General features: G+C 31.9%; 1 protein-coding gene across 1 annotated transcript; it reads right to left on the bottom strand.

Annotated features, from left to right (window-relative positions):
- Window positions 1-7,107: 7,107 nt before the first annotated feature.
- Window positions 7,108-9,557, bottom strand: LOC144573757 (coatomer subunit zeta-1-like). The gene is made up of 7 exons (XM_078323509.1): window positions 9,465-9,557; window positions 8,983-9,142; window positions 8,506-8,653; window positions 8,054-8,131; window positions 7,725-7,812; window positions 7,570-7,625; window positions 7,108-7,362 (listed from the first exon to the last, which is right to left on the bottom strand). The coding sequence occupies exons 1-7, from the start codon at window positions 9,465-9,467 to the stop codon at window positions 7,173-7,175; spliced, it is 723 nt and encodes a 240-aa protein (XP_078179635.1). The 5' UTR covers window positions 9,468-9,557; the 3' UTR covers window positions 7,108-7,172.
- Between the last annotated feature and the right edge of the window lie 17,922 nt (window positions 9,558-27,479).

Raw genomic sequence — 27,479 nt, forward strand, 5'->3', positions numbered from 1 at the left:
CCATCAGGATCAGTTGTTTGAAACAACCGATCCTGATGTTATATTGGATCTAAATTTTTTTTTTATTTGGCCAGCTTCCATATATATTTGTTGGCCAGCATAAAATATTTTTTTTATTTACCATTGATTTATTGGAGCTCAAAATCAATTAAGAACACAAAATAAAATTCATGAAACACAAAAACAAGTACAATAGTTGAAGAAATTTGGTGCAATAGGAAAATAAAATTCAGCCACTTGTATGACACTCCCTCTTTTATCATCTCCACCAGTGCAAACTTCAAAATCTGAACAAATATTTATATCATTAATTGCTTGCTTGTGCATCTTCGATACATGTATTATTTAAATTGATAGACAAGGAAAACCTAGCTAGCATACCTCAAAGTGTACCTCTTCACCGCTGATGGAATAATCTCAGAAAGCCTTTGCTCAAATAAAAAAAATAAAAAAAAATTGAAATCATGAACTGTAATACTGCAATTTAGTGTAAATTAAAAATACAAAAGATGCTCAAATGTACATAAGATATGAGGAAATAAACAATAGGTACCTTAAGTATAATTTAAGGGCATAAGCCGGGGCATCATCCTTCATCTCATTTCATGAACTTGGAAGAGATGAATGACACATCTTTAGCGAAATGAAAATAAGAACCCTAGAAGCGAGAAAGACTGAGACAGAGAGAGACGGGATAGTTGAGAGGCGGGTTTGATTTTCGCTAAGTTGAAAATGAGAGGCGCGAAATGAAAATAAGAACCCTAGAAGTTATCAGGATCGGTTAACTGATCAGTATCAGGATCGGTTTTTTGAAAAAACCGATCTTGATCCTATACTCTTAACCGAAAATTGTAACTGAAAATTATTTTCGGTTACAAATAAATATTGTATCCAAATTATTAACCGAAAATTGTAACCGAAAATTATTTTCGGTTACAAATAAATATTGTAAATTAATAATTCGGGTTACAAATAAATTATATTGTAACCTCAAATAATTTTCGGTTACAAATATTTATAGGTTACAAATAAATTATTGAATAAATTATTGAATTCTCCAAGGGAGTACTATCAGCATCGGTTCCTGGCTTAAAAACCACTATCTGGATCGGTTTTTGGCATCGGTTCCTGGCTTAAAAACCACTATCTGGATCGGTTTTTGGATTAAGAACCGATCCTGATACTATCTGGATCGGTTCTTAATCAAGGAACCGATCCAGATAGTGTTTTATATTTATATGGGTGTATTATATTTGTGTATGTGTATGTTATTTAAAAAAATTAAAAACAGGATGTTTATGTGTATGATATTTTATAAATAAGCTTGAAAATTACTTTAAAATTTTCTTTAGTATATTAATTATTTTGAAAACTACTTTAGTATATTAGCTATTTTAAAAATTATTTTATTATATTAACTTAATAACTTGAAAATTACTTATAACGTAAAATAAAATAAGCTACTAAAAAAATAACATTAAAAATTTAAAAAATAAGCTAGAAGAAATGTTGAAGAAATAACATGTTTCAATGCATCCTGAAGAAAAAAAAAATTTCCTTAAGTCAGCAATATTAAAAAATATTAACTCACATTTTTATATTTTTTGACATACCAATATTATGACTTGCTTAAGAAATATTAATTCTTTAGGAACCAATATTATGACTTGCTTAAGAAATATTAAGACTTTAGGAACCAATATTATGACATGCTTAAGAAATATTAAAATTTTGGTACAACTATTTATGAATAATAAGACTTTCTCAATCAATAATTTTTTTTTTTTTTTTTTTGAGAGAAGTGACATTGCCACCGATTTTCATTAACATGAAAACCAAAGTTTTACAGAGAATCACCGGTACCTCTAAGATGTAACCGTACAGACCACAAAATTCTTACAAAAATACCCTAGCAGCGAATACCCACAGAGAGACCAATATTATATCAAAACCTACAAACACCAAAACAGAAAAACACACAAAACAAAATATAACAACAAACTATAAAAGTAGAAAATAGAGACTCTCCATCTTCCATAGACGCCCAAGGCACCAACTGCAGTCCAAAGTTATCATCCAAAGCTGTCCCGCCTCCATTCGTAAGGATTGTAACCTGTGTATCCCCCATGGAAATAGCCCGCGTTGTACCTAATAGGTCCTTCACATCACAAGGCATAATAAGCTTTAGTTGCGCAGTTAAATCTGATTTCTGTTGGGAAGCCCAAAAGAAAGCAAGTGAAATAATCTTTGAACCTAAAGCTTGAATATTTAAAATATTGCCATTACGAAACACAATTCTGTTGCGATCCAACCAAAGAGACCATAGAATTGCTCCACGTATCATTTCTACAAGATTAGCATCCTTCAATGGTATACAGTAATCAAGTTCCCATAACTGACCTACAGTAGTACTATCAAACACAAAATTATTAAAAGTAGCTATCCAAGACCAAATTGAGTGTGCCACCGGACATGTAATGAAAATTTGTTTAAAACATTCAAAAAAAATAAGTTACAAGAAAATTAAAACTTGAAACTTTTAACATGAAAAAAATAAGCTACTAAAAATAACATTAAAATTTTTAAGATAATTTATTAAAATAATTTATAATATAACTAGATCAGTTGTTTAGTTGTTCTTAACAACTGATTCTTATAGTTCAACTATTAGGATCAGTTGTATATAAAAAACCGATCTTGATAGTATCAGGATCGGTTTTGTATAAGCAACTGATCCTGATAGTTGAACTATCAGGATCGGTTGTTTGTAAAAACCGATTCTGATACTATCTGGATCGGTTTTTATAAACAACCGATCCTGATAGCTGAACTATCAGGATCAGTTGACTAAAAAACCCGATCTTATTAGTTTTTAGGATCGGTTTTGTATAAATAACCGATCCTAATAGATATTAGTATCGGTTGTTTCATATAGTCGATCCAGATAGGCCGATCCTGATTCCTGTTTTTCCGCTAGTGTTCATTTAGATATATCCCACTTATTTTACCATGTTGATTTGGCCATGAAGTTCATTATATCTTCTCCAACTGTTAAATGCAAATTTCAGGTTCAAGACTTTCAATTGGCAAGGCTCTACTTATTTTATTATTTTTGAAATTTCAGACCTTTGGTTCATGTGCTTGTATATTTATTTTCATTTGGTTTTCTTTTTCTTCTCCATCTTGAGGTAATTAACCCTTCTTTTTGTTAATGATTTATTGCCAGGCAAATTGCATATACTCCTCAAAAAAGACTTTAAATGGGGTTAACTAAATTTATTTGACAACATTGCCATATGAAAACAGCTTGCAACAATAATCAGTTTGATTGGTCATTCAAATTGAGGATCATTTTCACAAATCATGAGTTAATTAAGGATAATATGATATTCATACTTCTTATCATACTTTACAAACAGCTTGAAATGCTATCACAACTCATATCTTACATAACATGTAGTATAAATGCAGCAACTAAATACCAATAAAAGTACCTATACATCCAAATCACATTATTATTATATATATACGAGTACAATCATCTATGATAGTTTGTTCATGTCCAAAGGAGGCATATTCAAATCAATACTAGCCTCACGGCGCCAGTCATGCAAAAACTGCTCGGTTACTACCGCAGGAGTTCGGTGCAGACGTTTGTGTCCGCCCAATGCCTGACCTAACATGAACTCCTTTCCACACAAGTTACATAGATGCCTCTTTCTTTCCTTAAATTTCGTTGTGATTACCATGCCGAGCCCATCAAACCGAACTTTCGGTCTAAGGTGGCTCGTCATGTGTCCCCCGAGGGCTTGGAATGACAGAAATTGGCGATTGCATTTTTTGCATTCAAACACTCCTGGAATTTTTTTCTTCCTCCTTTTGATTTTATTGTTTTGTTGAGGGAGTGCTAATGAGAGTAGTAGATTTGCTTCTTCTCTTACTTGTGTGTGATTATCTCTTGTATGTTTGTTTGAAGCTCCCATTGAGTGTGGTTAATTTGTTCGGAGGTATATATGCATGTTACAGGGATCTTATACATATATATAGGGTGCGATAGAATCTTCCTGAGCAAGAAACAAGCAACTTCTTCGTTACTTCAATAAAATAACATATTAATTATAGAGCATTATCTATGTATAATATTTATAATATTAGATGAATCAGTCCCAGATTCTATGGGTGGGGTACTGGGGTTTTCTTTAAAGAGTTTTGTATAAAGTTTTATTTAAAGTTGAGTCTATACTGTCTGATTCACTTTAAAATTAAAATTTATATGGATAGATTCACAGGATTGTTTAAATTTATTAACTTTCATCTATTCGTACAAATTTAAATGCAGAACGGACGGTTTAAGTTCTACTTTGAATAAAATTTGTCCAAAATCGTTTGGACAAAATTAAATTCTGATTTTTATATATAGAAACAATGAATTGACTAGGTAATTGAGAATAGACGCTAATTAAGGAGTGTACTAACGAGTGGGACCCATTGCTGCATGATTTGTTTCGTTCGTACATAATCAGATGAAAAAAACACTAGTTAATTTTTCACTCTTTTTAAGTTTAACATATTAATAAAATAAAAAAAAGTTTAACATAATTTGTGCAGTTCGTACCTGGATCCGTATCCTCCCAGGTACCTCACTCAACACAATTGAAATGGACGGCCCAGATTTAATTTCAGCCGGTGAGCACACGGGATAGCAGTAGGAGCAGTATTATTTGTACTTTGAGATTCGTGCCAAGTTAAAAGTTCCAATTTCAGACCGTCCGTTAACCGAGTGCGTATCCTCTGAGATATCTCAACTTTTGCGTGACCGACATGTCCGGTGCCTATTCGGGGGTGATGTAGGGGGTCGGTATTATGTGTGCTTTGAGATTCGTGCAGAACGTATTTAAACGGTTGGGATTTTCCAAAGAGTCACGCAAAGTTTGAGATATCTCAGAGATACGAATTCCCGTTAACCTGAGGGGATGTGAAGTCGTCGAGTTACCTGGTGGTCAAGGTCAAGGTCAAGGTCAAGGTCAACAGTAGCGTAATTGACCTGAGTCTCCGCGTTGATAAGGATATGATGTAATTAGTCTCATCAATCATCATCTAGCAACCATGAACGAAGTTTCCTAAAAGCTGGACCACTGATCGATGCTGCCATGCTGGTACTTTTTTTTTTTTTTTTTTATTCCAGATGCTGGTACTTCAAAGAGAAATTCGGAAGAGCGTACCTAATTCCTATAAAATCTTTATTATGCATCCTGTCTGGGAAGTGGGATGTGAGCTTGAATTCTCCTTCGTAAACAACCTCATGGGTTCCATTGGAATTTACATCTGGACTTTTCTTATCATTTTATTAGATAATGTTAATTAAAACAGGGGGCGGATTTAAGTAGATGTAAAAAGGGGGTCAACTTACCTCTATTTTTTTCACACTAATCAAACACTTGTGTTGTTTGTGTTTAACAGTGTTTTTCTTAACCAACACCAACACCATATTTTATCTACATTATTACATCAAAACAAAAAAATTTAAGTATTAGTTTTTGGTGACCTCATTTAATAGTATACTTGATTGAATAGTTAGAATAGTGAAATTTGAAAATAGTAAATGAGAATAGAGAAAAATAGTGATTTTCATATTAGTGTGAAAATAGTGTTATTCAGATTAGTAAAAATATTGTTTTAATTGTATATGTGAAATAGTGAATAGCTGTAGCCAACAAAAAATAGTGTTAATAAGGTGTTAATTAAGAGGAAAGATAGACAGGTGAGATCTCAAATGAATTGTCACGACGTGAAGATAGTGAAAGTGGTGTAAAATTTGTCATTTCGAGACTATGTTGGCGGAAATTCAAGAATGAAATTTTTTTTTTCTCTCTTCACACTTCTAAATAGTAGTTATTCCAATATTTACAAGGAACAAAAAATAGTAGCTATTCTAGCTATTTCAAATAGCAAAAATGTTATTTTTATGCACGTTGCTATTTTGAATAGCTACTATTCGAGAAGGGTCGTTCGGATGCCCTTTTTTCAATGGGAATGAAAGGAATTTAGATCTATTGGAATTTTCACTTCATTCATTGATTTTATTGGTTTACTCGTTTACTCTTCCTTTGTAATTGAAATCATATAAAAAGACAACTAGTGATACTGCAAATTGCACTAATCTGTCCCCATCATAATCTATACGAAGAACATAAAACCAATATCATGTTTATATTTTAAACTCTTGATTGAAGCAGCTTAGTGCTTAGAATAATCGCCATTTTTCGATTCTTATACAAAAGTAGTATTACAATAGAAGATTCTGACGGGGTAGTTGATCGAATGGTGGTAAAACCATATCAGTATTCGCGTTTTTACTGTTCAGAAACGGATTGGATATTTGACAGATACGGATCGAATATCGAATATCCATAGATATATACATAATATTTTCATTATATATATTAAATTATATGATATATATCTACTATATCCGTATCCGTATATATCTACTATATATTAAATTATATTTTAATATATATGGTATAAATCTACTATATTAATTATAGATACAGATAATTAAAATTCAAAACCATATCCGTATTAGTATTCGTATGGATATTTGGATATGGACTCGGATACCGTTGGATATTATCCGATCCATTTGCACCCGTAGTTCTAACTAAAATCTAGCCAATCATTCATTCACAAATATTAAATAAACACACAAAAGATTGTGATTTCGACATTTGTAGGGTTTCTTTTTCAACAAAAAAAAAACAACAAAGGAAAATTTTCATTATTTCCTCCATGTGGGGTGTTGCAATGTTTCAAAATTTTGAATTTGCTGATGAATCTGATGAATAAAAATAGCTAGTACTCACTAGAAATCTAGAATCATTTTTTATTTACCCTGGAGCGCTTCTTGTTTAGGAAGAAACAACTGAAGCCCGTGAAATTACCAAATGAATTACAAAACATAACAAGTCAACTCAATGAGCAGGTACAAGAATATTTTAGAGATACAACTATAAAATTACCACGACATAATTGATAGAGAATCTGAGGAAGTATACAAAAACAATGTTCACCCATTGTTTTAACGGATGATCCGAATTTACCGCAAGTTAGCTCAACTAGTTCAATTTGGTTCCAATTGGATCTTTGAACCAAAAGAGAATTGAAATACACCATCAACAAAATATAATCAAATAAATAAAAACAATATTTCCAACATACCAATTGAATTGAAACACAACATCTATAGAATTCACATGGATAACAAATATTACTTGGGAACAGATGAAATTTAATTCTTCAATTGTAAAGTTGACAAATTTGTCTAAAAGCATAATCACACTAAGGCTTTCTTCGGCCTGCCAGCTGAGCATATTAAAAAAATTCCTAGGAATGAAACTTGACAAGAACCCAAAATTTACCTATAGTATTTCAGGAAAAGAGGGAGGAATTTAATCTGAGCTCCAACCACTCCACATGATAGCAAAAGAAAGGAAACGGAAGGAAAGTACCAGTAAAAATTGTATGGTCCAATAGCAAAAAAATCTTTGACCCAGATGTCTCTAAACTTACTTGAGAAGAGATCTTGCAAAGTGCTCTCTTGCAACAGCAAAGGCCTGAGATAGAGTCTATAAAAATAATTCATCAAGCAAAGTATTAGATTAGAAAATTAATTATGTAATGATAAACTTAAAACAGTACCAAAATATGGCTGGAAATTAAGGCACCTGCTCAGAGAAGGGGGCCCCAGAATCAAGACCACTGGCAGAGGAGACTTTATCTGCTATTACACTAGCATCTGTTTCTAGAATCATCCTGACAGAAAAAATAATACTCAGAAGGAAACAAAAGATAAGAATTGAGAAAAGACAAGCTAGTCCATAACTAAGAAAAGAAAACAGGTAAATAAATTTTACAATCTTAAAAGCACCTTAATAAGTTATTTTACAACCACCTTATGTACTTTAAGCCGCTCCTTAACAACCAAAAAGAGCATAAGAGCCAAAAATGGTACAAAGATAGTTCTGATATATAAAAAGAGAAATCATAGAGTTACCCTCCATCGATGACTTCATCAATGCATAAGTAGATCAGATCAAGGTTTTCAAGTGCTGTCCTTTTGTCGACATTGTTTCTGTACCAGATCCAAAATAAATAATCAATCCATCAGTAAATTACCTGAATAACAAGTATCAAAGTAATGAACCAGTATAAACAGACCCAATAGTAACATGCCACTGGTACGCTACCCTGGTACCACATGACTTTCTCATTTTCATAACATCAATGAGCCTCGAATATCAGATACCAGCCAGAAGGACTCCAAGTAAGTAAATTACCAGTCAATTTCCGTAACGGTGGCACATATTAGTAAAGATTTACATAACAATATCTTCATTGTACAAGGTATTGAAATATACCACTGCAATATTATAAATGCATGTATCCAGTTACTGAAATTCTTGGTTATTGTAGTCTGATGTAAAATTTACTATGAGGAAAACAGACCTGAGGATGGTGCCAACAGCATCAAAGAAACCTTGAAGAACTGACGCTAAAATGAGCTCATTTTCATCATCTCCTCCGGTGACAAAGAAATGAAGATCTTGAATGAACTTGAAGACCACTATGTGCCCGTCAAACATCACTATATCAGCTGCACATGTGTATACGCACACATACAGACATACAAACAAAAGGTGCATTAGATATTGTCATATTGAGAATGGCCCATTATTGGTATTCGCAAAATACACCCAATTCTAATTTTAAGTTGTATACCAACATTACTGCCACAAAATATTTGGTACCAGGCCTTGGTGCAAAGTAGCGATTCCCGTAATAGGCTCAATTGTGCTATAAATTGAGACCCAATCTGCCTAAATTACTCTTAATTGATCCAAGTTTATGCGCAACTTACCCTCAATTGATAAATTGAAGACCGGTTTATTTTATAATACATAATTTGAGAGAAGGGTGTGCTACCTTCATTTCTAGCATTTATTTTCATGGTCTTAGTAAAGACAGATTTCTCAAAAGCTAATTTTGAAGAAAGCAAAGGCCAATCATCAGTAAAATACTTTACTGCCACACGCTTTCCTTCTGAATCTAGCACTAGGATGTTTTTCACCAAAGGCAGGGCTGCCTACAATACACAAAAAGCTCCAGTAAGATAGAGTCAATGAATTACTGGAATCAAGTTGTATCATATCCCAACAGATTAGAGCGAATTTTTATTCAAATCCTGCAGATTTCGAGTATTTTACTTTCAAGCAAAATGACAAGATTTTTTAGTATATCTGATCCGGTGTAAAGTTCAATTCCAACAAATAGTAAAACTATCTAAATATCATCTAAAAAAAATGCTAAAAGAAAGAAAGAATGCACAAATTTGATCGAGATAGGATCATTATAAGGGCCAAAGAGAGAGCTTGAAGAACTAATAGACGAGAATTTCAGAAATTTACCATTTGAGGTGAGAGGAGCAAAATCGGAATTCGGCGGTCTTTGTCGACGAAGCGAAACGATGAAAGGAAAGAAGCGTTAGACTTTCTGGCGGATGATGGTCAAGAAGTGGGAAGGTACTTTTTCACATATGTCCTCCAATGTTTTCATTTTTTCATAAATATTAAATGAGATATAATCAGTGATACTTTTTCTAAATAAAACGAGAAATCACATGGCTACAGAAAAAAGTTCATTATTACTTCCCAAATACAAATAACCTAAGGGACAGATCCGCTAAAAGGTTGTGAGAGCAAACATGGTAACCTTAAAACAAAAAGAAAACGCATGGCAACCAGGTCCGGCGTAACAACATGTAATGATGCGTGTGGCGAGTCAAAGGCTTATATAGGATCAAACTTGTTCCGGCGTTAGCTACAGTTTGCTTGCTGCAATAAATTGGTTGGACCCACATGTCTATGATTTGCTACATGGTGTCCTTATCTGAAATCACCAACAAAGGATTGAATTGATTGATACACGTTCGAGCAATCTTTCGAAGCACATGGTCCTGTCCAAAGCCCAATTCGGCCCAAAAATCAGCAAAGAGGCCCTCAGTGATGTAGCAAAGAGGCCCTCAGTGATGTATAAAAAATCGTCGTCAGTTAGATATTGATCCACATGTTTACTTTTTATTTTTTTATTTTTAAAATCATGTTATTCTCCAACCATTATTTTTACTTTTCTTTTCTAGGAAAACGAGTAATGAATTTTCTTTTGATTTTTTCTAGGAAAACGAGTAATGAATTTTCTTTTGATTTTTTCTTCACATTATTCTCCAACCATTTTTTTAAAAGAAAAGTATATAAGAAATATTGATCTTGAAAAAAATATTTCTCAATTTTTTTTTTGCATTCATTTTTTCACATGTCAAATGGGCTCTTTCAGTAAACATTTTTTCATTTAGTTAGTTGAATTTTACAGACAAATTTTCAACCCGTCTAACTCTTCCAATTTAAATCATGTTTACTAAATTGTAATTTGATCGAGTTAAATACAAGTTTAAAATTTTTGTAATATGTTATTCTGGATATTGAGTTGTAAATTTTTTTCCTAAAAATCCGCCTTAGTTCTACTTATATATAATGTATATATATAATGTATAAATATATCCACTACGAACTGATAACACCCGCTAAATGACCGCTATCCGATTTTCAGTGTTATATATATACTAACCGTTATAAACCCACTATATGCACTTTAAACTTTTGATCATGATAATTATACTTTTGATACCTATATCTGTAACTTTTTATATTTTAAAGCATTATACATTTACAGTAAAAACTTTTATATATATATTTAATCAAGTGAAACTACACATTAAACAATTTAATCCATCAATATCCTACAGTCTAGATGACAAAAGTATTTTATGAAACTAAACAAGGATTATGTTTATGGGCACAATAACACAAAATAATAAGTTTAAAATAAACAAGGATTTTTGTTGCCAGTACTGCCAAGCATATGTCATCTCTGCAGACAAGCAAGTGAGACAGTCCATATATACATGCAGCATCAGATACTGACAACAGCACAGGATAGCTGGACTTATGCTGATGCCATACTTTGCTCTACAACAAAAAATGTCAGCCAAATCCAGACTGCTATATATCTGTTTCATTGTATGGAGGGAAAAAATAAGCAAGTCAGCTGATGACAGATATATAGTCATATAGCCATGCATGGAGCTTAACAGTTGGTACCAGATACAAATGGCAACAGATTACTGATTCCTTTTGGTTGCGCTGTTGTACTCTTTATTTCTATTCTTTTCTTTGCTTCCTTTTCTTTCTTTTTCTTTTCTTGTTAACCTTCTATTATGTTTTAACTTCATGGAGGCTTGACCTCTGGATTTCTTATCAAAAAAAAGGGAGATTTTTTTCGGTATATATATATTTTTTTTAATGACGACATTTTTTATGGAACTCAGAAAATGCAGTGTGTATCTATGTACAAGGAAATTTTCTTTCTACGAGTTCCATTATTTGGTTAGTTTTGAATTTCTGAGTTTACAAAAATATCAGTTCAGAGCATAAAATTTATCCTGTGTTTCTACTTTCTAGTTTTCTTTTTGTACAGAAGCAAGATAAAGTTAACTTAGGTCAAATTAAGTAAAAAAGTTTCTAAAAAACGAAAGTCCCGCAAGGGAACAAGGGATAATTCAAATTTTTTTTGAAGAACTGTTACATCAGATACATGTTATATAATTGTTTGTATTGGTTATATTCATCAACTAAATATTATTTGCATTTAGAAAGCAAAAGAAATAAAAGCTTCATTCCTATATTTATTTAGTTTCTATATATTAGTTGTGATTCATCATGTTCTAAATAGCAAATTGTTTAAGGCTCAATTTGAAATTTAGAAAATCTGGTAACTGAACCTTGCAGTACCTTCTGGAAACTCTCCTGTTGCATCTAGTAATAAGGTTTGTTGACAAATGAACCCAATTTAAATTTGATTTGCACAAGTAAATTCAAACCGATCATATAATGCGATTAGTCAAATTACAACTTAGAGGTGTTATCGGATCGGGTAGGGTTCGGATACTATTATATTTGAATTCATACCCTAAAAGTGTTCGGGTCCGAATTTCGATCCATATACTTATTAGTTTCAAATTGGATTGGATCCGGATCCGGATACCTATCTAGCCGTAGATATTTTGGATCCAGTATTTCAGTTCCGGGTAGATAGATACTCATAACTTATTTGTGGATTATCTGGTCCGGTTCGGATCCGGGGTAGGTTTCGGATCTGGAGCGGGTACATGTCGCAACTCACAAGCATATGAGAAACCCTTTACATTTAAATATAATTATTATTTCTTAAATATCCAGACATAATATATATTATAATATAAATTAAAATATGCTTCAAAATATTGAAGGTGAGATAATTATAGAAAGTAAAATATTGGAGATGGTGATTTCATTCTATGAATCCAAAAACTCATGAATAGAATATTAATACCAATTTGTTTCAATCAGTGAAGGGCACAATAATTTCAATGATCCCTGCAGAAAGGCAGATATATGGTAGACAAAGATATCAAGAAAGGAACTAATTAGCTTCAAAAATTTATAGGCAAAAGATGACCATGAAATTTGATTTCAATGATATGTGCAAAAAGAGCAACAAATTTCATTTAAAAATTTAAAAAATACCGTAAATGATTGTCTTTCCATAGTTATTAATATATGCTTTATATTAAATAATTATAAAAGAAATGGTATTATCATTTTATCGGGTATATATATGGGTATCGGGTCGGGTTCGGTTATGGATCAAATAATTAAATGAAACTCATATCCTATCCATTACAGTATCGGTTCCGGTTAATTCGGATCCGGGTCGGATATTAAATTATTAATTTTGTAACCGTACCTATAATTTAACCGGTTATATTTTTTAAACCATATCCAATCCAAATTAATCGGATTCGGGTCGGTTCCAGTTCGGATCCGGATCGGATATGGATAATCGGGTAAAAGTAGCTCCTCTAATTATAACCAAATTAAATAAATTCATCTTTACTTCAGTTAATTCTGATTAACTGTTATATCAAATTAATATTAAAGTTTCAACTTATAATTAATAATATAAGTACTAACTTAATAATTTATCTTTCAGTGTATGCATATTACAATATTAACATAATATCTAACACTTCAGGTTATATATTTTGTTGGTTCAGTTTATTTAATCTTTAATTGTCATAAACAAATCGTAAACTAAAAAACCGAACTAGCGTATTTAAACACGATTGAGTCAAATAAATCAAACCAACTAAACTATTTTATCCAAAATAAATTTGGTTTAGTGAAAACCAAATTAACAAAACCATATGAACACCTGTCTCTTGGATCCGTACCCTCCCAGGTACCTGACTCAAGCAAATTGAAACTGACAGGTCAGATTAATCCCAGCCGGATCAGACTCAATCCGGTTTCTATGGAGACTGTAGGGGTCCATTTTGAGATTCGTGCCATGCTAAAATAATCGTCGGATTGTAATTGTGCTCAGTCAGGTAACCTGAGGGGATGTGAATTCCTTCCTCTTACAGATGTTGGGTTTTAACTTGTAACTCAAGCCAGGCATTTTGGTTCACTTTTACTTATTTTATATTTGAGGAATTACAGGGTGTTCTATATAATTTGCATTTTCAGTTGATTTCTTTTAGTAGTGCAACTTTTTTTTTTTGCTTTTGCAGTTCTGTAAGGAGGTTGTTAGCTTGTTCTGTTCATATTTAGCTTTTGGGGACTGGTATGTGTTGAACAATTTTCTTGCTAGGTTAGGTACAGGAGGTAGGTACCAGTTGGTATGATATATTCTGGTCGTTTAGTAAGACACTAAATAGCAGCCTTTTTGGTTGGTAAAACCTTGTAGTTTTGATACTAATTTTCTTGAATGAATTTTGTGCCTCATTCCATTATTTTTTTCTTTATAAATGTTGAAAATCCTGTTTGATTTTAAGTTATATATATTTTTGTCATTAAGTCATTTATATTAATTTGTTTCTTTATAAATGCATTTATGAAAGAAAGGAGGATTTAGGATAGGGGTGCAAACGGGTCGGATATTACCCGTTCGAATCCGGATCCGTATCCGAATTTTTGCGGATTCGGATACGGATACGGGTTGAGTTTCAGAATCGGATACGGATACAGATACGGATAATTATCCAGATTCGGATATTTTATTTTTTTGGATATCCGGATATGTTAAGATTTGAGAGAATTTTTTTGTGTCTATTTATCTTTTGTATTAAAATATCTTTAAAGAGTATCTTTTGTGTTGGTATTTTTAATTAAAGTTATAGTTACGTTGGTGAATTTTAGTTAATTAGATATATATTTTGAATTAGAAATCCGAATTATATCCGTATCAGTATTCATATCCGAAAATATCCGATCCGTATCTGTATCCGTTTAATATCCGATCAGTATCTGTATCCGATTAATATCCGATCCGTATCCGTATCTGTATCCGAAAAAAAATACGGATACGGATATGGATTGAACACTATCCGATCCGTATCTGATCCGTTTGCACCCCTAATTTAGGATCACTGTAGCTCTCTTTTTTGTTCAGAGGTTCCTAAATTTGTGATACTAATTAATGAACAAAATTTTACATTGGAGCAGGATTGTATCAAAATTAATTTTATAGGTTCAAAATATACCAATGGAAGCATGGTGTGACATTAATTGAATAACATATAGTCAAGAGCTTGAGGGTTTATTTTTTTTCTAGGGTTTAACTAACAAGTACAGTATAATATAACAATTGCTCTTGTCCACATGATTTTGTCTCTGCTAGGTTTCAATCTTTTATTGGGTGACAAGCTAAATGGTTGAAAATTTGGTAAAATTGAATGAGAGTATTTTTATTATTACAGTTATAAAAAAGTATCTTTTATCATGGTTACAATTTTAGCAATTATTCATCAATTTATTTCATATATTCATCTCTCAATTCAATTGTGAGACCCACTAACATGGTAAACTAAACAATATAAAGCAATTGCAAAGATGAAAATATTTTATCACTTAAAATAAATTGTAAAAAAAAATATACAATACAATCTTGCTAAAACTAATAAGTACTTAATTTACATCATCTATTTAATTACAATTTTATTATAAGTGATATGAAAATGTTAATAGGTTCAATAAAGAGATGCTTGAGCTTTTCAAATACAATGTGTGTGTGTGTGAGGGGGGGGGGGGGGGGGGGGAGGGGGGCATGAGTTGACCACCTGAGTTAAAACCGGAATCAGCCCAAGGATATTACTTAGGGGTGCAAACGGATCGGATAGTGCTCAACCCATATCCGTATCCGTATTTTTTTTCGGATACGGATACGGATCGGATATTAAACGGATACGGATTCGGATCGGATATTTTCGGATACGAATACAGATACGGATATAATTCGGATTTCTAATTCAAAATATATATCTAATTAACTTGTTACACCATTACAAAATATATATCTGATTAACTAAAATTCACCAACATAACTATACAATACAAAAGATAAATAGACACAAATTTTTCTCAAATCTTAACATATCCGGATGGAATATGCTAGCATGCTATGCATAGCATAGAACTCCTCCATGCAACAGCTCGGATTTCGAGTTTTCAAAATCCTAATGGTCGATCCGAACCGTTCATCTTGTTCTCCATATTAATATGTGTTTGGAAACCAAATTTTATATTTTTTGGAATTTTTTTACTATTTCTTTAGATTTATTGAAAATTGCTGTTTTTTTATGGTCCAGATTTGCTGAAAACAGCGATTTTCAATAAATCTAAAGAAATAGTAAAAAAATTCCAAAAAATGTAAAATTTGGTCTTCAAACACATATTAATATGGAGAACAAGATGAACGGTTCGGATCGACCATTAGGATTTTGAAAACTCGAAATCCAAGCTGTTGCATGGAAGGGTTCTATGCTATGCATATCATGCTAGCATATTCCTATCTGGATATCCGAAAAATTAAAATATCCGGATCCGGATAATTATCCGTATCCGTATCCGATTCCGAAACTCAACCCGTATCCGTATCCGAATCTGCATAAAAAAAATCCGTATCCGTATCCAAATCCGCAACTATCCGTATCCGAATATCCGAATCCGCAAAAATTCGGATACGGATCCGGATTCGGACGGGTAATATCCGACCCGTTTGCACCCCTAATATTACTTCTTAGCAGCCATTTAAGTAGTTCTCAACTGAATTATATATATTAAATATTATTGACAAATAATAAAAAGCAATGATGATAGTAGGTTTAATTAAACACTATAGGGTTTGACTTCAAGCTCAACCCTCAACCCTAGTCCAATAAAACTATTATTCAGAAATATTAGATGAATATTCTTTTAAACAAATTCAGTTATTTGCTAGGAGAGAACCAAGAGCACACATCTGATAAATTTAATTAATGATGATGACGTAATTATTATAATAAGAAAAAACAACTTTGGGAGGAAAATTATTGAAAATTTGGTTCCGTACAATGCATCATATGGTTGGTGGTATATTATTACAATCCATAGATTTGAAAACAATATGGCAGTGTATGTCATATAACGGTACAACGTGAAGAGATCGCTAGCTGTTTTAGAGAGAAGTACTACAATATTATGTAATAAAATATAAGACTATTTTCTCTAATATAATATGTGTAGCTAGGTTTTGTAGACAGTGTGCAAATTATTATCATAAAATAATTATATTGTACTTGACACCTTTTCTCCTGAAATTTTTATTTATACCATAATAAAAAATAAAAAAAAAACAAAACACCCTCAGTTGATCAGAATTTTAAAAATACCCAGGCCGTCAAACAGTTTGGTGGCTCCAAAGATTGGAGATCGCCAAATACCCCTGCATGCAGCCCCAATCTTAGATCCGCCAAACAGTTTGATGGCCCCAACTCTTTTTTTTCTTTTCTTACAGAAATATTATTATTATTAACTAAAAAACAAAATTGGCAATCCATCGCTCCACATTTAGCTTGTTATTTGGTTTTTTATTTTTTTTCTTATGTTATAAATAAAAATTTCGGCGCTTTTTCTTGAGATGCTTCTCTGAGTTTCCACAGTTGTCAAATGTCAATGAAAAAATATGTAATATGCAGAATATATTATTGTATATTCTTCTTATATAAAACTCTAATGACTGTAGTGTTTTTACTTGTATATGTTGGAGAAATTTCATGGAAAATATGTGCATCATTTCTATATAGTTCAATTATATATGAGTACATATTTTCCTTACAAGGGCCACCTTCAAACAAACTCTATATAACATTTTATTTGTTTACAGATAATATATTTATAAATATTAGTCCAACGTATCAAATAAAATAATTATATTTCGTTTGGAAGAAAATATAATAGTCTATTTATTAGTTTGTGCTTTTGATATGGTATAATATCTCATAGTTTAACTAACTTGATCTGAGAAACCATATAATTAATTAAGAAAATGTGGACGGCTTCAAAGAACAAGTTAGCATTTATTTCCATCAAAAATATAAATTTATTCTCAGAATCTCAGTAGAACTAGAATATATGCATTTAATTGAAAACATTACATATATAGAATTTTTAGTTCAGAACACAGAAGAGCTCAACAATAAGGGTCTGTTCGGCTGCCACTGTGCTTGTGGGAAAAAAAAATTCACTCAGAGTGAGTGAATTTTTTTTTCCCACACGCTTAGTGTTTCGATCATTCAAATTGGACCTGAACCCAAGTCCATTTCCGTTCCCGTCTGACAGCCGAACAGGCCCTAAAAGAGTTTAAAGTGATAAATAAACAAATGAAAGTATTTCTTACTTTCAAGGTAATTAATTTTTCCTAGCTGCATTTAAAATACTTTAAACTAATGGATGCATGGCATGCATGATGCCTTGGAGTGCATTAATCAAGCTCCAATTAAGTCCACACAATGTCAGTGATAATTGTTGATTATTAATTAAGCAACTTGCTTTGTGATGACCAATTTGCTGCCAAAAACATGGCAAGCATAATTGCTCTAACTTATCACTTAATATGCTTAACTGACTTATTAGAATTAAACCCTTGTAATTAGTCTTTAGAAAGATTTCATCGCATCTCTCCAGATACAAAAATTTAACCTCAAAAATACCCATTGGCTGTCTGACGTGTCTAGTCTTTTGGGCAAATGATGATCTTAAATTTTATTGTATTTTAAACTTCATGGTAATTAACGAAATCAAGTGAAATAGTACAATTAATGAGTAGTACATGTATATATGAACAACTTCTTAGAAAGTGCCTTGGAATATACCTAACAAATGTTTATGTTGAATTTTTTGCATCTTGTTTGGATGGAGAATAGAAGAAAGGAAATTAAGAAATTAAAATGAAAGGAAATTGAGTTAGGTTATGGTACTATGCATAGCGCAATGGTCCATATATACTACGGATCAATATTTTTGTTTTCAAAGTTCAAATTGAAGATCTGAATTGTCCAACATGGTTTTCATATAAAAATGTACTTTTATACTAAATTTGACATTTTAAACAAATTTACTATTTTTTTTAGTAAAAAGTTCACTACTTTTGAATGGTCTAGAATATTTAGATCAAGTGATTTTCTACCTACCTAAAAAATAAGTAAAAAGTTATAAAAATTATAAAATTTAGATTGCAAGTATATTTTCATATAGAAATCATGTTGAACAGTTTAGAACTTTAAAAATAAAAATATTGATCCAAGTACTGATCAAAATGTGCTATGTACAGTACCATAGCCTCACTCCAGAAAATTTATTAATTGACTAAATACTTGTGGAGTTGGATATTTAATAAGAAGATAAAAGTGATGAAATTTACTTATTTAATATTTAATCATTTAAAGTTTACATTTTGTTTGGATGGAGAATAGAGTAAAGAAAAGGGGAATGGAAGAAAAAAAAATTGATTAATTCTTATTGAGTTGGATATTGATTAATTCCATTATTTATGGATCACTAATTGATTCACTTTACAAGCAAGTTTCAAGCAAGAAACTCATAATCTCTTATTAGGAAAAAGTAGCTGCTGATAACCTCTAAAGCTCTAATCCTTATGGGTATGGAAGAGTGTGTATTTCCTCTAATCTTATCTTTCATCTTTATGATGATTCTGCAATCTATAAGAACCTCTCATTTGGCCGACTAGGTGGACTTGAGTGTTTCTAACTTCTCCATGAGCTCTTTCCAAAAATTAGGTAATTAACCTTGTAAAGTTTATATTTTGTTACTCCTTAAATTGAATTGTAACAAAAGAAAAAAAATAAACAAATAAAAAAATAAAAAATATGCCACCTCTCTTTTTATTTCTTTTCCCTTCCTTTCTACTTTTCACTTGAATTTCTCTTTACCTCATGTGAACTTAATGCATGGAGCATATATATATGTGGCAGATGTTTCTAAAGTATTTTGATTAATATTAAAAAAAAATTGAATCAATTTCAAAGAAATTTTATTAATACTGAGGGGGTTGGAGCAAATTAATATGACCTATATATCTTGTCCAGTTCATACATTATTTTACTATTTTCTCATATTTCGTCTCTACACGTCTCCAAAGAAAGAGGCATATTACCATGCAATTCAAGTTTTTACATTAAGCACGTGTTAAAAGAGGAGCATTCAAATCCATCGTATCTCTATTTTTAAAAACTTTAATAACTCAAATTTAAAATTTAAAAATCAAAATAAAACCATTGGTATGATCTACATCATTTTATCTATGCACTTATAAAAAATTATGACATTTGAACTTTATTATTTTGCTTGTTATCAAGAACTTGTAAAAATATACATATGTGGATGATTTCTAGACATTAATTTTTCAACTTATTGATTCATATAAAAACAAAATCAAAATGTAATATTTTTTTTTATGAAGACAGAGAGAAAATAGCATAGGTTGCATCCAACAGTTTTATTTTGATTTTTATGTTAAAAATTTTGAGCTATTAACATTTTAAAAAATGAAAATATGGTGGAGATATAAAAAATGGAGGTATTTGAAGTTGAAAAGCTTGACAATAAAAAAGATTATTCTAGTTATGTCTGGGTAAATATTGTGTGTGCTTAATAAAATAAAAATCAGTAGATAACACTTAGTATACGTACTTAGAGTGGAAAAAATGTGCCGTGCCGTGACTAATACGTCGTAACTTTGATCTCGTGCCGTCCCGTGCCATGACCAAGTTAATTTTTCACGTGCCGTGCCGTGTCGTGACTAAAATATCAAAGGTGGTCACGGCACGCTAATGGCCACGCCACGTGAGTCACGATGTACCCAAACGTGCCGTGATCAGACATGCCTCTCATGACTCACATGACAATTTAATCATAATTTAAGTTAGTTTACTCAAGATTTACCATTTAATCAATATCTAATGGTCCTAATTACACATTTACACGTGACTCGTTATGTTCCATGCCATACCGTGACTAGATTTTTCACGTGACATGCTGTGCCGTGCCGTGCCAATGTTTCAAAAAATTGATCACGGGACACGCGAGTCATGGTACGTAACTAACACACATGCCGTACCGTAATCGTACCATTCCGTGACAGAGCCGGTGAAAGCAACTTTAATATTTTAGTCATTTTTCCCACTCTATACATACTCGTATACGTAAAAAAAAGCCATTTTTCCCACTCTATACGTACTCGCATACGTACAAATAAAGCCTTAGTTATCTAATTTTCCAAATCATGGTGAAAGCAACTTTGGTTATATATATATAGTATTTGTGTTCACTGAAAGTCACAATCATCGATTTCCATTTATAACCGTCGGTGATGATGTGTTATGTGCTAGTGGTAATTGTAACTTGTAACTGTATAGACACGTATAGAAACTGTACATATATATTCATAGTCAAACAAGTAATTAAAACCTAATTAATATAAATACTTGACCTCTGGCTTTGTTTCCAAAGCATGCAAGATCACTAACAAAAATTATAATATATGCAACCGTACGCGCGTGCATGGTTAGATAGGTTTTTTGAACTTATTCTTTCTAATTAATTTCTATCAATATATAGTCGTAATTTTTAACCTCTACTGACATTATAAACTGATGAGCAAGTAATTTAAAAGAGAGTTCAATTTTCTTTTTTCGTCTTAATATTTTCAGTTTGTATTTTTTTTTCTTAACATGAATTAATTTTCAGGGTTACGTTATTTATGAAAAATTACCTTTACATGCTCTAGATTTGTGTTAGGTCAACAAGAAATTAAAACGTCCTTATTACTAGAAACTTAGAAATTAAGTAGACAGGGACGACCACATGGTTCCACGTCCTCTCTGGATTTTAAATTATAGTGGTAATTTATCGGTTCTGATTGATGACTTTATCTTCTCTGAAAAAAAAACAAATTGCTTCTCTTTAGATGTTTAATTTATAGTTCGGATTAAATTTAGTGTTAAAATTAAAATAATTTTGTTGAATTAAGATTGGTAATTAGAATTATAAGTTAGAAAATTACAAATTACAAATCAGAGCATTGGAAAGTATAAGTCAAAGTATTATTTTTTATCGAGTACTCAATTAATTAATTGGTTTAAATCTGATGAGCTATTTAAACCTGATTCGATATTTTTTTTTCTTCCTCTGACGAATATTCTGAATCCGCTCAGATATATCATTTTTATATATACATGTGTCAGGTAAAAATTAGAAGTTAGAAAAACTAGATAAACCACAAAAAGTAAAATGATCCTATCTTTCTGACTCAAATAATATCTTAATTTCTAGAAGATATACAACTTTTCTGCATTCTTTACGTACATACTCAAGTATGATGATGGGGACATATATTGTATCAGGCTGACACATATATATATCATCAACAACAAATAAATTACGTAAACACACCTATCCATTAATTAGCAAGTCCAAAATTTACGATTAAAATATAGACTGGAGAGGATCGCAACATTTGAAAGGAAACAAAATTGTCATGACTTGTGTTGGATCTCCTTTTCCAGTTTCAGAAAAAAAAAAAAAAAAAAAAAGGCAACTTTTAATAGAGTATCGGAGGGTTAAGATATTTGCAAACCTATTTTGACTTTATGCCAAAAAAAAAAAATTATATCATATTCACACAAAAAAAAAACTCTCGTTAATTTGATCAGAATTTGTAATTCATCCAGACCGTCAAATCATTTAACAACCCCAAAAACTGAGGGCCACCCAATGCCACTGCAATCTAGAGGTCTTTGGATGAAACAACGGCCCTTTTTTTTTTGCAAGTTGCACAAATTTCAAGGACACCTCGAAATAACATTTATGTATAAAAAAAATGGGATCGATCATTGTTTTATTTAGACACCCTTAGACTGGTACTGCAGGGCTAATTGGTGGCCCTCAGTCTTTAGGGCTGCATAACGGTTTGGTGGTTTGGATATTTCTCGAATTCTCCAAAATCTGAGGTGATTTGGTTTTTTTTTTGTAATTATAATATAGATAAAAATTTCAGGACTTCATGTAGCGCAGCCAATGCATACAAATGAAAAAGTAATGGCTGATGCTCTGCATTAAGCCAAACCAGATTTGTCAATTTTATATAAAATACAACTAGTCACACTAGTCAAGTACTCAAGTCTGAACATATTGGATTCTTTCAGTTTTATTCAACATCACCACCTACTCCGATTTTTTTTTAAATACCCAAAAAAAATTATTTTATTAAAAATAACTAGGTTTTGAGTGAAATTTTAAAAATACCCAGGCCGTAGATTTTTTCCGCGTTCCGGAATTTTTATTCCGGGCCACGGAAAAAATTTGCGCTCCGAATTTTTTTTTTTTTTTGAGTTTGGAGAAAGAAAATATCCATGGTTTGGTTTATTTTTTTTATAATATATGTATAATATATGTGTATGTATATATAATATAATATATGTATAATATAATTACATATATAATATAATTACATATAATTATATATAATTAAGGTTTTTGTATAATTATATAATATAATATAATTATACAAAAACCTAAATTACTCTACATGCAAACTAAAAAATTCCATAATTAATAATTACACTACAAAAAACTTAATTATACTAAACAAAATACCGATCGTTGTACGTCTACCGTCGAACGAAAACTTAAACTGAGTTTTTGAGGCACTAAATGATGTTTTTTTTTTGAAATTCTGATGCTTCCGATGCGACGATGCCCGGTGTACCACCAGTGCAAAATCGGATCTGTCTCATTCTCCCCTTTCCGAAAAGTGCTCATACGGACAAATCCGACTTTCCTAACCAAAGTTATAGATGTTTATATATACATATATTATACATATATTATATTATATTATATTATATATACATATACCTCATACATATATATACATATACATATATTATAAAAAAAATGAGTTATACATATATTATACATATATTTTCTTTCTCCAAACTCTAAAAAAAAAAAAAAAAAATCTGCGCTCGGAATAAAAAAATCTAAAAAAAAAAAATTCGGAGCGTATATTTTTTCCGCGGCCCGGAATAAAAATTCTGGAGCGCGGAAAAAATCTGCAGCCTGGATATTTTTAAAATTCCACTCAGAACCTGATTATTTTTAATAAATTTTTTTTTAAGTATTTTTAAAAAAATCAGCCACCTACTAGAAGAACACGCATTTAATAGCAACTACCATTTAAGAAACCAGAAAAGTCATAAAACCAGTTGCTATGACTCCTTGACTTATATCTTTCTAGTAAGCTTTTTTCTTCAACATGTTAGACTTGCCGTTTAAAATTTATATTTGGAAAAAGGAAAAAAATATGAAGGTGCTATTTAAATCTAGAAGGACAAGGAAAAGTTGCCAAATTCAAAATTCAACGGTTCAAATTTTTTTGCTTCTAGTAAGCAGCCTAGCTAGTCACAAATGCCAGCTCAAGCAAGGCTTTAACTAACTTGTAACTGCTGTTTACTTTTGGTCTACGTACATTGATCTCTCCAGTTCTAAAAAAATGGAGACTCTAATTATTCCAGGATGTACCAAAATAAAACTTATTTTACAAAAAGAAACATGAACCCAGTAAATAACTTTCAAGTTGTGCTATACACTTGCAAGTCGGCAGCATCTCAATTAATTATGCAATATTTTATGCATTTTGTTTGGTAATTAATGGACCGAACCATTTACATGTAATGGACATGGATTCAACCAATTGACTCTCTCTCTCTCTCAGTCTCTCTCTCTCTCTAATTTTTTTTTTGTCTGGTGATAGTTAGTCTGCAGCGAATCTAGCTACTATACTCTAAACTGACTTTTAGTTTTTTTTAGACATGACCTACACGGCTGCTGGAATATCTCACATCGTATCTATATATATCTATATATAATTGCATACCCTTCAAGAACCCAAATACATATACACACCTCAAACCTAATTCACTAGCTTCCCCAAAGCAAACCTCTACACATACTTTCTGTGAAGATGAAGAGATTCAGATTCGGAGACGAAGAAATAGAGGTCGACATAAACCTAGCCCAAGTTCTCGTGTCATTTTCACAAGACAGGTACAACCACCATAGCAGTAGCAGCAACAGCAACACCAGCAGCTGCGATAGCTTCAAGATCGTAGAACGGCCGTCACAGCAGTTCCAGATGCAGACACCGTCATCCAACAGGATGTTCGAGTGCAAAACATGCAACCGGAAATTTCCCTCCTTTCAAGCGCTCGGAGGCCACCGCGCGAGCCACAAGAAGCCAAGGATGTTAGCAGACCATTGCACCGAGGTGCGTGTTAGTCCCACAAAACCACGGGTCCACGGGTGCCCAATTTGTGGGCTCAAGTTCACAATAGGGCAAGCGCTAGGTGGGCACATGAGGCGCCACCGAGCCATTGCTGATGGAATTGAGCAGCAAGAAATCGAAGAAAAGAAGGTAGACGAAGACAGCACGACACTGTGCTTGGATTTAAACCTGGCACCGCCCGGTACTCAATGGCAAAAAATGAGTAGCCTCGGCACTCAGAATGTTGTACATAAGGTTTCTAGTATGGTGGATTGTTTTCTTTGATCTGCCATGACTTTTTTTTTTAAATTATAATTTATTTTATTTATTTTAGGCTCTTGTTGATTGTCATGCATTCTTATGCAGTTTTCAGATTTGTTCCCTATATTTTTTTTTTTTTTTTGGTAGGCCATTAGATTTTACTGATGGGCTGAGGTTTTACTGGTACCTTTTGTTTATTAATTAGGTGATTTACTGATTTTGTAATTTAATTTGGCCGTTACTTTGTATCTTGTTATTATAAAATACTTTTCTTTTTCTTTTTATTTTTTTACTTGTCAAATAATATATTTATATTTCTTATTTTATCATATTTTAGTTGAAATCTTAACTTGGTTAATCAGGAAAATTGAAAACAATATCGATGCAATTTTTGATATCTATACGAAACTACTGTATATGACATGCACTAACTAGGTCCCTATTATATCAGGCGTTATTACAAGGTTCCTTTTGTATTATTGAATAAGGGTTTTTGTTAACTCCAACATTAAGTTTTTCATCAAATATATATGTTTAGCAAGACTTAAACATATGTTTTATGGTAAATAAACAAAGAATCGTCACCATTTATATTAAACATATAAATACTACAGTTCATTGTAATTAAGTTCAAATAAATATATAGTTCTTATAGTCTTATGATGATGCATGTTGAATTGTTGATGCCAAGAAAGAAAATTTCTTTAAGAAAAATATAAATATTTACGTATCAATAAGAAAATTCTTGATATGTAATCTCTAAACAGATAGATATCAATAAGAAAATTCTGGAGCTGTTTGGCAACTCCATTTTTTTTTTTTTTATTTGCAAACTCAGTTACAGGCTTACAGCTTGGAATAGTCAATTCCGTTACTAGGATTAGTAAGCTATGCTGTGGAATAGCATGCTGAATAGTGAATTCCGCTACGTACTCGGACCAATATGTCACATAGCGGATTAACCTTGGAAAGAATAATATGGAATAGTGTGTTAAATCCCCTTTATGCCCTTCGCTCCTTTGTTTATTATTTTTATCTGATTTTCTTGCCTTCACAGAAAATGAAGGAGAGAAATCAAACCCTCTCGTTTAGCCTACGGGCATTGCAACACGTAAATAAAAAAAATAAAAAAATCAAACCCTCTCCTTTCTCCATCGGCCTAAAGTCGAATTCGCATCCTCTGAGATATCTCAAACTTTGCGTGCCTTTTTGCAAAATCTTAACTGTTCAAATACGTTCTGCACAAATAGTACTGCCCCTGTGCTATCCCTGAATAGGCACCGGACGCGTCGGTCACGCAAAAACTGAGATATCTCCACCTGGCACTGACCAATTTGACATCTGATTTGCCTAGTTTTCCGACCTTGTCATTTCTGGTATTGATCGGCTGCTAGCCAGGGTTAAGTAAAAAATGGTTTTGCATGACAAGTCCACTGTTAATTAATTAACTATTTCTGCGTCTGGTATGAGACCTAGTAGGATTAACATACATATATTATTTGACCAAATTTATTCTGGTATGGCTTTTATTCTGATACTTGAATGGGAACCAAGTATATATATTGCAATTACTTTCAATTGTAATACTTATAATAACATTGGATAATATTTCACCGCCTGAAATTATACAAGTAAAAGAAAAAATAAAAAGATGATCATTTATTGCTCAGCATGTGTTACTAATGGCTCAGAAATGTATGTGTTCTTTTTTGTTTCTTTGCAATTTGCATGTGGCTGATAAAAAGTATTCGATGGAGATGTTTGTTCGATGGTTTCATGTCAGATTTTTTTCTTAGATAATATTCAGCTATGTATTTTTTAAATTATAGAAGGCAGGATGGCTGGTAAATTTACACCTTTAGAAGAATATTGTGCTGATTTCGTGCCAGAACCAATGTTAATTATCTTTTCTAATTAATCAGAAAGTACTTAAATTTTAGTTTCTGCTAATGCATGGCATTGCATTTTGCATGGAACTGTGGCTGTTCTGAACTTCATTGAAAAATGCTACTATATCTTACAGTACATAAACTTGGTAGCCACTACCAAGCAATTTCAAAAAAAAAAAAATCTTACAGTACACAAGGATCAGGATCCATGCATGATGCAATTTGAAGAGCCTAATAAGGGATAGAAGAACTGCATGGGGTGTATAATTCCTTAAAATTACCGGGTTAATTAGATGCAATAACATGTTTTGAGGGGGTTTCTGTAATAATTTCTTGTTTAACCGTATTATTCGGCTTAAAGCAGTAATTTTATGCAACATCACATATATATAAAATAATGTTTCTTAACCCTCGGATATATTTTTATAAGATTCATCATCATATTATTGTAAGAAATATAATTTTATCAAACAATATTTTCACTCTCCCAATAGTATAAATAAAACTAACACGTAC

The sequence above is a fragment of the Carex rostrata genome, chromosome 2, assembly GCF_964058835.1.
Source record: "Carex rostrata chromosome 2, lpCarRost1.2, whole genome shotgun sequence".
Classification (NCBI taxonomy): domain Eukaryota; kingdom Viridiplantae; phylum Streptophyta; class Magnoliopsida; order Poales; family Cyperaceae; genus Carex; species Carex rostrata.

Excerpts from the sequence above, each read along its gene's own strand:
- LOC144573757 (XM_078323509.1), bottom strand. Across the intron at positions 8,132-8,505 it reads GCTGTTGGCACCATCCTCAG|AAACAATGTCGACAAAAGGA; the intron begins GTCTGTTTTCCT and ends GATCTGGTACAG. Across the intron at positions 7,626-7,724 it reads GGGCCCCCTTCTCTGAGCAG|ACTCTATCTCAGGCCTTTGC; the intron begins GTGCCTTAATTT and ends TTATTTTTATAG.